At 39.4% G+C, this 19,046-nt stretch overlaps 1 protein-coding gene across 1 annotated transcript in view; it reads left to right on the top strand.

The window, feature by feature from the left end:
• The first annotated feature begins 500 nt into the window (after nt 1-500).
• The window catches only part of si:dkey-112m2.1 (transmembrane protein 132C), a 113,718-nt gene continuing 95,172 nt past the window's right edge, over nt 501-19,046 (top strand). Inside the window, exons 1-2 of the mRNA XM_061061602.1 lie at nt 501-987; nt 1,349-1,535. Of these exons, the coding sequence (XP_060917585.1) occupies nt 1,487-1,535 (49 nt within the window). The 5' untranslated portion in view covers nt 501-987; nt 1,349-1,486. The remainder of the gene's footprint in view (nt 988-1,348; nt 1,536-19,046) is intronic.

Here is a 19,046-nt window from a genome sequence, read left to right on the forward strand (position 1 = left end):
CTGCTCTCCTCTCCTCTCCCTACTGACTGGACCCTCATGATCCGTCCAGGTCATGGGACTGGTAAAATAAAGTCGTCTGTGTGCGTTATGTACTGTGTGCCATTGTTGACCAATTCATTCTGAATGTAAAGCGAAATAATCATGAAAATCTCCCAAATTAGATTTGTGCAATTGACTAGCAAATCTCTAAATTATTTCTTTATTTTTTTTTAATAGATTGTCCTACTGAAAACCGAGCTCGTCTTTTTTGATTATTGAAGCAAATGTTTCAATAATGCTGCTGAAAACGACATGTAAGCACTACACCTTGTAAAGGTGCTTACCTGGTGCATGAGTTGTGATAATTGTCTTCCCGATAGAAACATGTCCACCTTCAAAATAATTGAACGCGTTCTGAGGTGAGGATGTGTATAGGCTACTTTCTTTTTCCACGTTTTGAGACTAAAAGGAAAGACTCCGCAAACCCCATGTGATTTGAGTCGGGAATTGAATGGCACAAAAGCTGCTGACGTGACGCCCGCAAACCCTCTAATTTGCCAATCGAGCCCGGAGTGCGCGTCCCGTTCTCCCCTCAGTTTGTGCACATGCTCCCTCCGATCCGGCACGCGGACACGGGATGCAGCGCGAGGACGGCTCAGGATTTGCGCTTCATCATCATCACCACCTCTGAATTTGGGCACGCTTCTTCATACCGCGGAAAGTTTCAGGACTATCTGTCAAGACATTGAATGATATTGGAGTTCACTCGCAACATCCAAGTGATTTGTAGCGCTGTGGATCCACTTACCTGTGGAAAGACACACAAGAGAAAAAAGGAGTCTCGCGTGGCATAAGATCTCTTTTGAAGGCAGAGATTGTTTGAGGACTTCTTTTTTTGCTTTAATCGGGTGGGAAATTGTGTTGCCTGGTTTGAAGACACGGGTGATTCTGACTGCACATACTATTGGAGGAGATCGCGGTGCTGTATCCTGTGCCAGAGGATAAATGGTAAGACGCAAAGAAAGAAAACAACAACAATGCATAATTTTCACACACTTATTTCATGATGTTTTAATTCGCTTTGTGTAGCCTCGATGTGCAGGTTTCAAATGTTTACATCGAGTAAAGATATAGAATATGCAAAGTAGCTGCATACCCTTTGCGCTGATGGATGCGCATTATTAAAACTGTTAAATAATTACGTAAAGTTAAGGTTTAGCCTGTTAACAAAAGGTTCTTTTTGAAAGTTGATTCAATATTTGTTCATTGAAAATGTACCATTAGTAAGTCAAAACTAGATACGGGATCAGATTTGAGCTATGCACTATTTGGGGATATCCTTTAATGACGAGGGGTTGTCTGTTCACAGGCGGTGTCACACGGAATAAACCTGTTCTGCTTTAAATGGAGAACCGCTTGGAGAGGATAAATCGAGTGCAAGAGTTGTGCGGCTTTCTGCTGAGGGGGTTCTGAAGAATAAACTAGGCACGGGAGTTCGTCGCGCGCAATGGGGCCATTCCAGCGCGCGGGACTCACCGCGCTGCTCCTGTGCACAGGTAAGACAGACCACACAGGAAACTTGTGTTCACTGTGGGAATGATAGTCAGTCACAAGAAAAGCAGCATCACCTCACTGCAACAGTATACATCAACTTTTATATAGTGATGTTATTCAGTGTGGGACATTATGCTAATTATTTCATCTGAGCCGAGGGGACCTAGCCTACATGATTTATGAAACATATAATGAGCTGTAACTCGCTCTGGCAGAATACAAAATGACTTGTTATATTAACATGAATGAACGGACAGTTGCCTGAGTGAGTGCGGGTGTGGGGGTTGTAGCAGCACTGAAATATGAAGAAATGAGAGAGAGAGAGAGAGAGAGAGAGAGAGAGAGAGAGAGAGAGAGAGAGAGAGAGAGAGAGAGAGAGAGAGAGAGAGAGAAGCACTGCAGAGCCTCGGGAGTAACAGCAGACTGCAGAGGGTTAAGTTTTACTCAGAAGTGCATTTTTTTTTTTTGCACTAATTTCGAACAGTTTTCTACTTGGAAATTCTTGCATGTTGGAGGAATGTGTGTGTTTGTGTGTGAATGTTTTTAGTGTGTGTGTTTATGATGATGGATGGATGGTTTCTCGCTTGTTTTTGAGTCTTTTGTTCCTCTGCTAATCAGAAGTATATTTAATCAAAAACCCTTTCAACAAATGACAGAGCAATAAATGATAATGTGTTTATGAATCTATATTTTTCTATATCACAGTAAGATAAACTATATGCATTATAACAATTACAAGTATTTTATGTCAGATTCTTTTCAACTGATTAATTTTTTTTTTTGTCGAATGAATGGAAAAAGTAAAAAAAAATACAAAAGTTTCATGTCTCTATTTTTTTTCGTTATCCTATACAGTACACTATTATATTGTATCACTTGTTCTAAAAAGTATTAGAAGGGCTGCTATAAAGGGCACTGTTCTAAACTAGAGTGGGAGGATTCCCGCTTGGAGTAATCCTGCTCTTTTTTTTTAATGTGTGTGGGCCCGACCAGAGTGCATTGAGAAGGAAAGTTTCAAAGTTTCAAAACCAGACACATTAAGCCTTAATTTTTTTAATCGCTCTCTTGGTCTTGTTCTCTTTCTCTCACACACACAGAACCTGAACCAAAGTGCCAATAGCCACAGGCACATTTGTATCAGTGATAAGTGAGTGAAAGGATGAACTCTACTTTCTGCACCTCTACTAAAAGTTAACCCGGTGCCTTTGGTAGTTTGTGAGGTCTGATATGACCTGTTCCTGGAATATTTAGCTTGGTATTTTAATGTTATAAGACGGTATCAGCGGGAAATGATAGTAGGCTGTTTAGTAATTTGTCATGAACAATCATGATGTCTGCTGCTGAATCCTTCTGAATCATGCGTTTCGCTCTGCACTTGATTAGGCAACTTGGACACTGATTTATGCAGGGGTGGCATGAAGTGTGTGTGTACAGATGAATGAATAACATGTCCTTAGGTCAATAGCTGACCTTTTCTACAGTGTTTCTCCAATGATCATAACTACTTAAACTTCCAGCATTACAGTAAAATATCTTAGGCCTACCTCTTCCTATCTCTGGCCACCCAGGCCTGGGTAGTGAAAAATGGCTGAATTTGATTGGTCAAGTCTTCCCACAATGGGATTATAGGTCTCCAAATATTCAAATTTCAAATACATATGTTCTCCCAGTAATTAAGAGCAGGACAGTTGTACAAGTGGGTGGGCCAAGGCCCATAAGGCCCAACCAGTGTCACAGCTTGTTTATCTTTGGTGGATGGCAGTGGTTGTACTATTTTTGGTCTCTTCCCTAACAAGTATCCCATGTTACAAAAACTAATTAACACTAGAAAAAATTAAGTAACAAATTAGCTTCAATTAATATTAAAAAAAGAAAACAACTATTCTTCTCTATTGCATTGCTGCTCTGGTGGTTGTTTGCTTATCCAATGGTGTCTGGGCACGTTTTTGTCTGTCTGTGTTGAAAATGCCCAATGAAAGTCAAAAAACCCCAAAGAGGAATCAGATACAAAACCAGAAACCAGTACTGTAGGTGAGGTAGCTAATAACTTCTCCGTCCACAATTTTTCAAAAGTTATAAGTCCTCCTCATCACAAAACAGAAAGGCTGATAATGTCCCCTCAGGGTGGCTGGCAAGATGTTAAATGGGTGACACAACACAGGTTTTACTTCAGCAGAGTTTTGAGTCGTGCAAAACCAAAAGCCAATCCTGTGTTAATGTGACAAAGCAACCTGGCATTGGATCATATTTAGTTAACATTTTGATTTACTGGTAAATGTTCCAATCTGAGTCTGGCCCTGGCTCCAATAAACCATCTGATTATTCTTCCTAATGACAATTCCACTTAAATATCTGCTTCTTTTTAATTAATAATTTAACAGAGATATAATGCTTTCCAATGGTTGCACTAACCCATAAGTCCTTTCAACATTTTTATCACTTGAGAATCATGATTAAAAAAGACACATTGGAGTAAAATAAATACTTCAGACTGGTGACAGGTCAGATCTGTTTTTCAGAAGAATAGGTTAAAAAGGCTTTTCTATTACCTGTGCAGGCAGCAAAAGGTTACATTATGGGGTTCATAACAGTGAAAGGTCATGTGAAGAACAGAGTTGTGTTAATTCTGAAGGACATTTGTTGAACGCTTGAAATACTATGTATTTTGATATGGTCAAAGCAAATCATCACTATTTTTGTGGGACATGCTGTTAAAGCAACAAAGACAATATTTAGACATTTTTCCAATTACTTTCGTACTCTCAGCCATTACACAAACACGGTATAGTCATACTTCTGCATAGTCTTGCATTTGTATGATTTACCAGCTTGTTGCTGACTATTTTGTGCTACTCGTTTTTTTAGCTGGTGGCTACAGTCAAGGGTAAGGGTTAGTGATATGATGCCTTGTTGGCATCTTAAGTTGAACTCTGGCGAACATTGTTGTTTTGGTTAAATATTGAAGTGTATACATGCTGTGTTATACTTCAAGTAACTATTAATGTTTACAATATTGGAACAGGGCCACAATCATGCTTTATTACCATAAATAGTAAAGAAAAAATCTGTCAATATATGCAGACGTAATTTGTAGGTGACAGTGTTGGTATGAAAATATTGCCTCCCTTATTATGTGAAGAGCTTTAGCCTTGCAGCTGTGGATGTACAGTATTGCAGCTGGTGAGGGAGGGAAACGTAGCGTTTAAAAAGAAAAAAGATTCAAGTGTTTATTTAATCGTCCTTAAATGTATTGACTATAAGTGAAATATTGACCAGGGAATGTATTCATTCCTAACAAAGATAGAGAGTATAAGATATGTGGACCTAGATACTGAGGGTGCTGCACTAAATGCTTTTTTTGGCAGTTAACACTTTTCAGCTAATTCAGGAGATTTGAGGCAATTTTTGCCCCCTGCTGATTCACTCTTTCCACCCAACTGGCACATTTTATGTTTTTAGGAGAATTAAAAATAAGCACCAAATCCAAATATAAGAAGGAACACACCTACTCATACCTCCAAAGCTTCTTAAGTCCAATGTAGGGTTTTCTACCTGTCAGTCTTTTTGATTTTCTGGACACTGTTCAGCTGATCAGTACGACGGAGGATTAGGGCCACGTTAATTATTATTATTTTTTTAATTTTGAGAATAATCTCGTAAATTAACGAGATTGAGACCAGCCTGCGCAAAATGATGAAAGTAGAACTCTTAAAGTATTTTCCTCTGCAGACAACTTCCTCTAAGTCAGTGTGGTTCTTTCTTGGGAAAAGCCACAGTTTCTTGCAGTATCTTTTCAGGGTGCTGATATTTTATGACAATGTGAAGATGATGATGTGCCAAAGCATGTGTAGTTTCATATTTGCAAGTAAAGCCCCAACAAAACTATTTGTGTCTGTTATCTGCACTTGTCTGCCTTGTTAAAGTGTCTCATGTTCAGAACCAGTTTGTGTCCTGTTCATAATCATTTTACAGATAAACAAAGTCTTGCAAGTTGAACTAAAACATCTCTTGAACTAACTGTTTATACCGACTACACAAGGAAGTAGCCTATTTCCTTATTAGTGAAACCTTTAGGACAAGATGCTCCATGTTTGTCATTTGAGAACAGGATGCTGCTGCTCTTCTGATATAGACTAAAATAACAACTTTATTCTTTTATTCTTTAAAGACTTTAAGAGTTCTACTTTCATCATTTTCGCCCAGGCTGGTCTCAAACTCGTTAATTTACGAGATTAAACTCGTAAATTTAAGACTTTAATCTCGTAAATTTACGACTTTAATCTCGAAATAAAAAAAATAAAAAAATGTTATAACGTGGCCCTAATCCTCCGTCGTAGATCAGGGTGTGTTGCTGAGGAACAGTGTAAAGTTGAAGACTGAATTTGTTAGAATGAGAGATGAAGAAAACATTCAGCAGATCTTGACCACCCCTTCATATGGTGATTGCCAGTATTAAAATAAATGCTGGTGATGCATTGGTGTACTACTTGATCTTGTCTCTCCAATATGGCGCTGCATGTGCAGATGTCCAGCTGCTTATGCAGTGTTTTGTCTCAACAGCCGCTAAGTCCAGAAATTTCACACTTGGCAGGTGGATTGCTTGAGACTTAGTATTTAGGAAGTCCGTATTCACAAAGCTTCCTAAATACTAAGAGTTGCTCCTAGTGGCAGAATTCGAAGAAAACATGACATTTTGTAAGAATTTACCCTAAAATGTAAGACTATATCCCGGTAAAGATGAAAGTTATTCACAAAGCGTCTTAGCCTTTAAGAGAGCTCCTACGGTGTAAAACTGTTAGGCTTAAGAGTTTTTCAAGCTGAGGAGAACACAGAGAAATGATCTGCAAACACGACATGAAGAATAATCGTATCGACTCATAGTTGAACCAATCAGACAACCAATCATGCCACAGGTGCATCTAATTACTAATTAAGGCTGCTGATGTTACAATCAGCATGTGAAGTAGCTGCTGCACAAGTGGGCATGTGATTATAAACATCTTGTAGGCTAGGGTACTTTTAAAGTACGTCTTCCAATTTATCACACAGATGTTAATTTCATAGTGTTCCTAATTACACAACGTATAAATAGATTCTATGATTTACTTTTTATCTACATTTTTTGGGATATACCAATCACAGCTTCTGAAAAAATGTATCATACCTAGCAACGGGGTCGACCATGCCCTCTCAATCAGATACAAGTTTCTGTCTCTTCCTTGCTCAAAGTTGCTCTGAGAATGTTCCTAAATCACTCCTAGGCTAAAAATCCTTGCTAGGGGGGCGCAGATGGGCTAGCAGTAAGGTCGCACCCCATGTGCGGAGGCTGTAGTCCTCCCAAGCGGACGGCCCGGGCTCAAGTCTGACCTGTGGCTCCTTTTCCACGTGTCATTCCTCGCTCTCTCCCGATTTCCTCCTCTATCCACTGTCCTTCCAAATAAAGGCAAAAAATAAATAAAAAGCCCAAAAATTTTTTAAGCTAAGTTAGGAGCTCTCTGATAGCATTCTCAGAATGTTTTTGCGAATACGTGCACTGATGTCTTGGGTGTGAAGTTGTTTTGGCACTCATAAAGCTATAGCTTTTTGAAAAAACAGTGAGAGCTTATGTGCTATTTGTCTGAGTGCAGTTCAGAAGCTGTTATATAACCACCAAAACATCACAGTAAGGTGGTTTTAGGGCAACAAATGGCAATGGCAGTAAAACTTGCCAATAGAAGTGAAAGGTATTCTAAATCATTTCCATGACGGGAGAAGGACTTTTGTGTTCACTATTTCTTTAGTTAAGTTTCTTTACCAGGAACTGCGATGCCCTGGGGGAAAAGAGACAACAAGTGTGTGTCTGTTCCCACAGGTTTTGCCTTACCAATAGGATCAAAGACAGAGAGGATGAAACAGAGAATAATCAATCTATGACAGTATTAAGATGAATCATCACCCTGCTTTCCTTCTTCGTTCTGAATGTTTGGACGATTGGGAATACATTTGATGGTGGCTGGCACACGAAGATCTGCGCTGATGCGCCCCGACACACATAATCACATACAAACGCACGTGTGCAGCATCTCTAAAGCTCCTGTGACACACTGTAGCTGTGCAGTGTAAACACACACACACACTGAGCCGCACAGAGACTCATCTGCTTGGGCAAACAACTTCACAGCCATCCAACTGGGAACGGCTCACACTCTGCGGGAGGTCCGAAGACAATTAGCATAACTAACAGAATGCTCACAGAGCTCACACCAAGAAAATCAGAAAGAAATAAAAAAAAAAAGAACCTTTGCATGAGTGCGGTGAGAGAATGAAAGATTGACAGAGTCACCAGAATTTTTTTCTCACTTCAACAGCTTTGGTCCCACAAGGCAGTGGAGATACACAACACTATTTCTCTTGAGCTCAAACGCCCTCATGAGGTGGCCTCACACTGCATCACTTTATGGAAGAGTAGGAGTTACAGTTTCACAAGTTTGCTAAGAATTCATTCTTCTTTCCTTGTATTTGAAATCGTTTTGTTACAGTGTGTGTGTGTCGATGCTGCAGGAGGTACGATCGATAGCAGAGTTGATGGGATAGGTTCTTTATAATTGTGGTTATCTTCCAAGGTCAGAGCAGAAGGAGAGTACCTTTGTTTCTTCTTTTCCCAACATGACTCATAACAGTGTCGATCCAGATGGGCAGCACTGCTGTAATATTCATTCTGTTTCCGTAGGTCTCCATAACAACAGTCTGTAACATGTTTCTGTCAGTCTTGTACTGTCATTAAGCATTGGTTAACAGGTTTTCCTCATCAGGTTTATCAGTTTTTTTTTATCAGACATTGGAAATTTACCTCTTGGAGAGTTTAATATGGCCCAACAACACTAAGAGTTGAATTGTGATTCCAAACTTTACAGACATTTCGGAATTGAAACCTGAGGCGAAGCTATTCCACACCTTTAGAAACAAGGTTCCCTAATCAAGACTGAAATCCCTTAGCAATTTTCAGCAACACTGCCTCAAGAGAGGTAAACATTGCTGCATTGGGTTTGAGATTATTATTATTATTATTTTTAACTTCTGATGGATTATCTAGAATAAAAAGGACTGATAGTTTGTATTCTATGTGGAAATCAACTAATAATGCATAGTATACCGTTCTTTCAAGACATTTTGAGGACAACTATGTGTGGTAACAGGCAATAGGGTCAGGTATTGTGGATTCATTTTCAGTGCTTGTATGTTTGTGTATTGTTTCCTTGGCTGGGGGATTGGCCAGGAAAAAAAGAGACTGAGTTATTGATCGATCGTTGGGCTTCAGGCTACCTGAGCTGAGAATGGTGAGCCTACTTGAATAAACTGTTGTTGTCCAATTTCTAGTTGGCACTTACATGTGCTGATGGCCTGTTGGCAAGTTGTATTTGGTCAGTAAATTGTAATCTGTTGAACAGAAATTAAATAAACAAATAGTTTTTCAGCATCTTCTGTGTTGCCTATGTGTGTATAAGCAGTATGAGAATACAAAATGTCAGCTTATCAATTTTGGCATGGCCTGCCAAAGAAGACTTTTTTTCCAAATCAGATTCACAATAATCTGAAATCCTCCCATAAGGCCTTCCAAAATTGTAAATCTCTCATTCTTCTGATCTTTCCACTGTCTCTTCTCTTTGTGGCGACCTATCATCCTCCCCAAACCTTCACATGTTGACCATTAACTGAAGAGCTACCACAAGGAGAACATTAACTTAGCCTAGCTTAGCAACTGGTTCTAAAAACCATGATGTAAATGCTAACCTGGCTCATGTCCACCTGTAATAAATGGGCTACTAGTAACGTTGAAAGCTCATTGATTAACTTGTTGTAGTTGTTGTATTTAATTCCATCCTTCAACCAAACAGGGAGTTACTGTATAAAGCATGGTGACTTTCTGTAGCTATGTAGTCACCATTAGGTGAGACTGCAAATGCAGAAAATGCAACTCAAACCTGAATGGCTGCGAGATTCCCAATCTATAAACAAAAACTGTTTCTAGGGGTCAAACAAACTGGACTTTACTGGGATATCCATGTTTCCCAACCAAAATAATTGTGTTTTTTTTTCTTCTAGTTTTTGTGTATTTGCAACTTGAAATACATTGAACCCTAAAAAGGTCAGATCAGCTACGGTTCTAGTCAGGAAACTTTAGAGTTGTTGATTATCAGAATCCATATTTTGAAAGAGAGCTGGGCAGGTTGTGTCCCCTAGTTTTAATACTTAATGCTAAGTGAAGCTAATCTATCACCATTGTCTTTGAGCTGTATTTAGGGTAAACATGAGAGTGCATGGTTTTTATCTTCTCATCCTACTACTAGCAAATACGTGTGTCCCAAAATGTTTCAACATTCCTTTGACTGATATTAAGCGATAAATGAGTTATGTTTACTGATTTACTTTAATAAATGGAAATTATGCTCTGTTCTAAGTTACATGCTAAGAGAAGATCTCTGCTTAAAATGTTTAGACACATAATGTGCATAGACTGTATGTAAAAATGGACAAAGTTTTAATAACATCACACATTGGTTCCTGAAGCTGACGTTTGCAGCCAATCTGTGTCATTTGCCATATTGGAAATGTGGAACTTACCTTCGATCCCCCTAGTAAAGGCAAAGATCTGATGCTTAGGCGGGCCTTACAATGCGCCCTGTTATTATGATTAACTCTTCACTTTCATAAAACCAAAACAGATTAGTTTTAGAGAAAGTCATACAATGTTTGCCCATGAAGAAATTAGCCATCAATATTTAGAACCAGGCTGTGAACATGTTGATTTTTGCTGTAAAAATGGGCTTCTTTGAACAGTGAATTATGTGACTTACAGGGATTGGACAGCCAGCCTCAAGTGGACACTCGGGGAACTGCAGTTTTTTGCACTTTGCCATTGGCTTCACTTTTCAACACCAGAGGTTGCTGCTTGATCATGTGCATGCTGTTCCAACATTTTTGATCACAGAGATTGAAAGGGCTTTCGTATAAACACTGGTTGATCAGCTTACTTTGAATATCGGCTCACTTATATGCCTTAATGTGTACTGCTTTAATCTATGCTTGGCACGTTTCTGCACTCTAAGGCAGTAACAGGGATTTTATGATGTCTCTTATGGAGCCATTCTGTCCCCATTTCCCACATGGGCCATATACTCCGAGCCAGTGCAGGTCATAGTCCCAGTGATGTTGGATAAATCAGTTCTTCAGAGGCCCAAATAAAGGGGACCCTAGACATTTCCAAAACTGAGACATGAAATCATGTTTGTTGCCCTGGGATCATCTTGTAGGCTCTTGTTACTGGTTTAAGACCAATTGGGTGCCAGAATTTCCCGGCAGGTAATTGGTCCCATGGAACCAGTGTGTGTGGGTATTCTTCATGAAGACAGTCAGAGTGCAGGGCCCTCACTACCAGCAGTATGATTAAAGGAACATATGTTAGGGTAACTGATGTGGTAGATAGCAGGACCAACGTGGTCCGGGCACGTCTTAATATTTTCATACATTATTTTAATCAGCTATTTAATTTTCTTTACTTCTTGTCCTTCCCATTTAGTTGCCATGTGGGTTTCGCTTTATCGATTGCCAGAATATTCAAGACTGCTGTTTTACTATCAATGTAAAACAGGTCGATGATTTGTGCCATCTACATGTCTTTGTAATCTCTGTGGGGGCACCTTCCATGTTTAATGGAAGATAACAGAAAAATTGACACGCTCAAAAGCATTTGTCAAGCTGTCATTCCTGTGATTGCTCGGGTGAATATTTTAAATATTCAGAGCATAAGCCTAATAGCCTCAGGATCCAGAAAGCTGAACAATTTGACAGTACTGTATATAGACTGGCTACATACATGTCTTTAAACTGTGTTGTTAATCTTTGTTTTACATCTTGCATGCAGGGTGCAGGATCAGAACAATTTTCTCGCTGCAGTTAACTGTCTGTTGACGTGTTGTCTGCAACAGCCAATCTGTTTTTGTGTAAGCCTAAGCAGACTGTCAGATGAGACAGCTATTGCTGAATCAACATCAGATACATAAAACATTGCAGATGCTTTGAAAAGGGGCAGATATTTTTCAAGAGAATTAACTAGGGCTGCAATGATTATTTTTCATCAAATATTTTGAATCCTCTAGACTTAAGGATGTTAAAAAAGGTTAGACTTTACATTGCTCCTTTAGTCCTGGCAACAGATTAAAACCTAAAGTAACTGACCTGACTAATGGATGGGCGCATAGTTGTTTGTCAGGAGGCTCAAGGCCCACCTAAACTCAAACTCTTGGCCTGTGGTTAGGTGGACTGAAAGTTCGGTTGAGACAGCATTTCCAGCATGGCGACCACCATCCAGGCGCTTCCAAAGCCCATAGTCCTGAAGCTTCCCTTAAGAGTACTTAAAGTTCTTCCTGCCCACCATTATCTGAATTTCCATAAAGGTTTAAAGACTTATGAGGATTAGTCGAATTGAAAAGACACAATTTTACATGGTTATACCGTTCCAGCTCTTTCAATCAATAAAAATCTCACAGCTGCATAACTCTATTTAACAATCATGCATTTTCTTATTTCATCTAATCAACTCTTCGCAATTTTATATACTGAACTGCTAGAGTAAAATGGCAAAACTGACAGACACTTCTTTCCTGGTGTATTGAATAAAAATTAAGCACGGTAATGCACCTGGATGGTCGGCGTATCTGATGCTTTGCAGTTTTATAAACACTGCAAGTACTAAATCAATTAAATGTTAAGTGCGGCAAGGCCCTTTAGTTCTGTAAAGAATTATCCCTGGAGTAGGAAACTTTCTTGGAGTAAAATAAGTCCCCTGAACTTTTTTTCAGAACCTTGTCCCTGCAGTATAAACACAACCAGGGCCTGATTTATTAAGAATGGATTGCGGCTGCTTACAGCTCAAACAGAGAAATGTCCCGCTATCTACTCCGTCCCAAGGTCAAATTCACAAAAATATGGCACCCAAACAGTCCTGCTCTGTGCGATGATCAGCTTGGAGGGTAATTAAGGGTTATTTAGATGCCAGACTTGAAAAGTATAAAAAATGTTTTACTGTTTAGAACAAGGCTTCCTCTCTGAATGGAGGGACAAAGAGCAAGTCAGAATGAACAACTCATCACAGCCTGGTGCAAAAGGCTCCAGACCACTCCAGAGATGTAGATGAAGTGTCGAGTCGTACAGCCCCAGACTGATTTAAGCCTAAAAGTATTGTAAAATTATTTACAGAATTTAACAGATTTTTACTTTTTAAGTCACACAGAGGCAGAATTGTTTTCCTGATCATTCAGAAGTGTGCTTGTAACATCTCTTATAAATACTGCACCACCAGCTGAGTGCAATTTGCCCTCCTTTGTTTTTAATTGAGCAAACAAGTAATTCATCTACCTGTACATGTTTGCTTCGCTCAATTTGTCCACAAACTGCCAAGAGTTATCTCCCCGTTCTCATGTCAGATCTGCTCAAAAGCAATGAGGAACCTTTGGTAAGCATATTACTACCACTTCTCTCTGGATGTTTTACACAATAGAGGTCCTTTCATGTGTAGATTTATTTTAAGTACGTCCCTCAAGAGGAGCCCTGCAATTACAGGATTCTGATGACCTCACATTTCCTGACCTGCAGCACTGCCCTCATGCAAAATGTCCGCTCATCAAAGCTAAGAAATGACGCCATGCTGCTACAAAGATCATGGCTCACTTTGCCATACACTATTGTGTTTTATTGGTGTCTAGTTGGTTATTGAAGTGGAACAGAAAGACAAAGAAAAAGAAAAAACAGAAAAAGTTCAGGTAGATTCAGACAGAATGTTTGACCATTATTCATTAATAACCATTTTAATCATCTGTTATGCTGAAATTCTTAAATTTTTGTCATTGAGAACCTAGCTAATACATCCCAATATATTGGTTTCAGTTCAGTTCAGGTCTTACTGTTTTATCTTAGGATTTATCCAACAGATGACTAGCTGTTTAAAGTCAGCTTGTTCAAAGAAAGCTCTGGATCTAATTTCAAGGAATAGAAAATAAAATAAAAGGTTCCCATCAATCCTAAAAACCCAAATTTTCCTGCTGACAATTGACCTCCGCAGTATCACACCACACCTGATTGGTTGATCTCCAGCTGTCAGGAGAAGGAGCAGTTAGCTGATTATGATGTTAGCGTAGCGGTACGCTGAGTAAGTTAACTGTTGAACATTTAGTGATGACTAAGATCCTGCATGCCCTGCTGTACATGCAGCATGCAAAACACATGTGTGTGTGTGTGTGTGTGTGTGTGTATGAAGATGAACCTCATCATCGGGTTGGCTGTGTCTCAGTGGTGAATTCAGTCGTCTTTCAACTGCAAGCTTCTAGCCTAGCTCCCACTGTCTGCGTACATTTTCCCAAGATAGCAAAGACACTCTACCCCAAATAGCCCCCATGGCATTAACTCTGATGTGTGAATGTGTTTAATTTGCAATGTATAAATCTTATCTTTTATGATTTTTCCCCATGTATTCGCTCATGTGATATTTGAGAAGATTGACCATATTACAGGAGAATAATAGCGATGGAAAAAAAGGATTTAGAGCTTTTCAGGCTCTACTGTGGTGTGAACTATAAGCACACTCTGCACAGCTTTCTGTACATTATCCCAGTGCTCGTTCCCTTTACTGTGAGCTGGGACAAAGTGAAAGGCATACACTCTGTTGGCAGCGCTGACAAGTGGCCGCTAAGAGGGGGAACAAGAGTGCTTGTTGTGATGTTTTTGTGGCTCAGCTCTCATGGAAAGACGTTTTTTTTTTTCCAATCCTACATAAAACAACAGTTGAATCATACGCACAAGAGTGAAAAACAAAAACACGTGGGCTGATAATGCTCTTCAAGTAGAACAGGCTGATGTATTACTGTTCTGAGAAACAGGTTCAATGTAGCTTAAACTGTAATTACACTACTGTTTTCTTCAAACAAGGTCATTATGTATCATTAGTGACGTAATACTGAAGGAATAGATGGAAAATCCTTCAAAGCAGGAAAGGGAATTTATTATTATTATTATTTTTTTCATTTCATTGCACTACACAGTGTGCAGCTCAGCTACTCAAAAGTCAGTCCCAAACTTGTCTCATGTACTCGTCTATTTTTATTCCATATTGTGTTCAAATGAGACCGAGGATCTGGACCGCTGAATATTCAGTGAGTCTTTGTAGACTAATTATAATGTTTGTCTTCATAAACTTGGGGACTGCATGTGGGGACTGAACAAGGCAGAGCAGAAAATAAATAGATTTCTCTCTTTGACGCAGCTGTGTCGGGAGCACGAGTGTCTGATGAGCGGCTGCATTAAATAAAAGGAATTATTCTCTTTATTACTTTTTTATTATAATTTACACCAGCTACAGTACATCACATTGTGCTGAATCCATGCCTCAGCACAAGGACTGCAGGAAAAACATTTTATTGGTGCAGGTCATGTTTGTGATGTTGCAGGATTTTAATGAAGAAGAATGTTGATGAATGTTGAGGAGGGGGAAGATTTAAACGCCCCTGGCAGGTTCTGTTGCTACTGAATGGATAAAGCGGTCAATGATTGATGTGTGTTTGGATGCCGTTTGCGCACACCTTTGCTTTATGAACATGTGCATACAAACACACAAACATACAAATACAATCTGAGTCTGACAGATGTTCAAACATGGAGGCACTTCACCCACATTTATTCACATACTGACATGAAAACATAAAGGCACGACACAGTAATAGGCACAGAGGTATTATGCAAATAATAAAAAGGGAGGCGGTACAGAAATGGATGGTGTTAAAGCTTACTGCAGGGCATTCAGGAAGGTGCTGCAGAGTATATTTATTTCACATGTTCATTAGGGCCCGACACCTGAAGGCAGTACGAGAACCCTCCGGGAAGGCAAGGAATTACCCAGAACTCCCACCAGAAAGGTGTGCATTGCATGTCCGCGCCGATCTGTTACGGCTCTGAGCACCCTCGTCCGTCAACACCCACAGGCAGCGTTCTGCAGGACGGAGAGCGTAGCCAGACAGCTGGAGTGCCGAGACTAGTAATTTTACAGATTCCCTCACGGCAGCACAAGATAATACGATGTATGTTCTTATAAAACCATTTGAAAACACATAAACAAACACACATACGGTCAGTGTTTCTTTCTGAAAATAAACCAGATGTTTTAATATTGTTTCGCAGTCTGACTTCCAGTCCTGCTCGATCTTTTGTGGTAAATTGACGCGCCGTGCTCCAGCATCCCGGCAAAAATAGAAGCCTTGCGTAGCAGAGCGAATGGAAACAAACACATTGAATAAAGTTACAAACCTATCAGCTCCACTGATGTAAAGACGCAGACACGGAGCAAACACGCATCAGGTGGAATTTATGCTACATTGTTTCTTTTCGCCCAATGAATCCAGTATTTGTTGGCCAAAACAGAAATTGTTATAATTCTCATTTACAGTAATTAATGTTGTTTAAATGAATATCCTGCCCTTAACTCAACTACACACATAGTGACCCCTACTGATGACAGGAAGTAACAGCTCCTCAGTTATTACATAGATTTCCAACAAGGTTGACCACTTATCCCTCAAGATTGCTTTGGAACATGCCAACATTGTTGTTAAACTCAATAGTCTTAGCAACTGTAAAAATGGAATTTCCCTCTGGGATTAATAAAGTATTTCTGATTCTTTTATTGGAAGTTGTTTTTTAAAGGGGTAAATATTATTCACTGACAAACTTGCTACTAATGACCCCAGTGGGAAGGTCATTCATTGGCTTTGGGTATTTTGAAAGGGTGGGGCTAAATGGCTCAGTGGAAAGGTTAAAGCCAAGTAGTAGAGTTTTTATTTATTCATAAAAGTAAAGTAGTATTTTAAAATTGGGATCATGATTAATCACAGTCTCTACCATGATACATCATGATTTAATTGATCAAAAGCACTTTTAAATACCATCTGTGTGTTAGGTGAGAAAACTTGACCTCAACAGGAAGTGTGTGTTGCAGGGAAAAGACCAGCACGCTGCTAACAGAGGATGTTGCCCATGAGCAGCTCATTGACCTGTGAAAACTAAACATAGTCATAACAGCCATCTGCTCTGCCTCTGTTCTTCTATTCATAAATCTGCTGACTGAGCAGGTCGGTGGAGACGAGCAGCATGCAGAACACTTTACATGTCAAGAGCGTCTATGTCTTACTGTCTCCTCCAGGCTTCACGTTATTTGTAATAGATTAAATCAAATTAAATATTTAGTTTTAGGAGGGAAACCTATTGGGAATCACCTGAGAGTCAGTTTGTTACAGATCTGTGTATTCTCTATACCAGGGGTCTTCAATTAAAATTCAGCCAGGTCTGGTTCAAGAAAATGTCGAATGACAAAGTGATGGGTCCAGTGATAGTCAACCCGAGGCTCTCAAGCCACATGTGGAACATTTTGGGACTAGTTGTGACTCTTTTAGGTCCTACTTGGAAGAAAAAAAAATCCAAAGTAATTATTTAAAAAAAGGGAAAGATTGTCAGCAGAAATTATTCTTTGCAAGTCATGTCACTGTGTTTCCCACACACATTTTAGGAAAGAAAGGGCTTGTCTGGGTTTGGAACCTGATTAGAATATTTCATTGAGGCTCTTGCAGACATATTTTTGGGTCAATGTGGCTCTTAATTCTAACAAGGTTGAGTACCACTGGACCAGAACATCATAATGTCTAACTTCTGATATGAATCAGTACCAAATATTATGTTACTCCCATTCCCTCCTATTTGGTTGACTAATATTTAAAACCAGTTTTATTATAATCTCAACACATGAACATTTATACGGCTTTAACCCCGGCTTGTCTGTCTTTGCCGCTAACATCCCACTCTCACACTTTCTCTTTTGCTTGGTGAGAGAAGTACACTTTAGCTCCCGCCGGTAAGATTTAAATCCTGAGCTGGCAACCCCTGATTCTGTACAAGAAATAGACTCAATGTTGACAATATTGACCCAAAACCAAAGCAACTTTAAGGGAACATTCTTGGCACGTTGTCAGGGAGTTCACAAGTGTGTCAGGATCATTCATTTTCTGTGTCCTCGGAACCGATTTGAGTTTGGGTTTGACCGCTCAAAAAGATGTGTGTGTTGTCTCGTAGTCATGCTCGACATAGCTGCATTTAATGATCACGATGGTACTGAGACATTTGAGGCTTTCTGCTTTCAAACTGCCCATTGGAATATGATACATGTCTGTCTTGATTAAAAGCACATGGAGGCAACTTATCCCATACTCTTACTTTCTACTGCTGTGATTCTGAGACTTTCCTGTGTGCTTACACGTCCACATGTTTCTGTATTATCACACACACAAAGGATTTGATTTGCTATGTATCATGTGTGCCGATTTCTAATGAATGCATTAGTCTTTGATTTTCCTGGCTGTTGAAATTGTTACCGTAAAGGCCAGAAAAGATGTGCAGTTTAAAATAGAAAATCTCATCAAAATAAACCTGGGTCCAAATTAGGCAGAACTCTTCGGACTGGAGTCCACCACTGGTAGATGTCTGCTCTATTCTCAGACAATAGCTTCAATGGTCACTTTGTCAAACTTTTTTCTTCATGGTATTGCGGGACCTCTCTCAGTGGATGGATTTCAGCAAAATGAGAACAACAACAACAACAACAACTGGTAACAAGTGTAAAGGATTTTTAAGGGTAACCAAAACAAAACATTGTTTTTTGGCACAGCGTAATTATATTTAAATCATGCTAATGAGCTTGGTTTTGGTAGTTTGAGCACTGTTGGAGTGTGTAATTGAAAATTGCAACAGATTGCACCCTCGCAGGAAACATGAAACAATCATAGTCGAGTTTACTTAATGAATAAATAAATGAAAACTTTCCTCACATCACATCAGGGGGGAAATTCTTCACAACTCACAGGCATCATAGATGCTTTTGTTGCCAATTGATCAAACACACTGTTTTCTCTTTATTTTCTTTCACTTCATATCACCCCCATCAGTGTGATTTTACAGCTACAGGAGTGTGGGAGATTTGTATTTTCATTAGTGTGCTCAGAAGTCTTTACCAGCACAGATCCCACTGTGACCTTCTGCAACTTTTTACAACCACACACGCAGTTAGAATAAAACAATATCAGAGGAATTGGAGAAAAGGTTGGTGGAAAACATTTTTCTCTGATGAGTCAGTTGCAATCACCTCCACACCTCCAACACAGCTTTACTGAGGGATAATTGAGAGAATCTGGAAATTAATTTTCTCAATAACGGCGCAGTGAAATTGAGTCATGTTTCCAGTCTGATCCCACTGCCCGACACTGTTTGAACAGAACAAATTAACAGCTTTAATTGCTTGGAGCAATTATATTTCCAGGGATAATTACTCCGTTATAGACTCTGATATTGGTGAGGAATTTGATTTAAAATTTGTTTTTTTGGCCTTATCTATAAAATAAATTGAGAGAGTCATTTTGTTTCAGCAAATTATTGATAAAAAAGGG

The sequence above is a fragment of the Labrus mixtus genome, chromosome 17, assembly GCF_963584025.1.
Source record: "Labrus mixtus chromosome 17, fLabMix1.1, whole genome shotgun sequence".
NCBI classification, from domain to species: domain Eukaryota; kingdom Metazoa; phylum Chordata; class Actinopteri; order Labriformes; family Labridae; genus Labrus; species Labrus mixtus.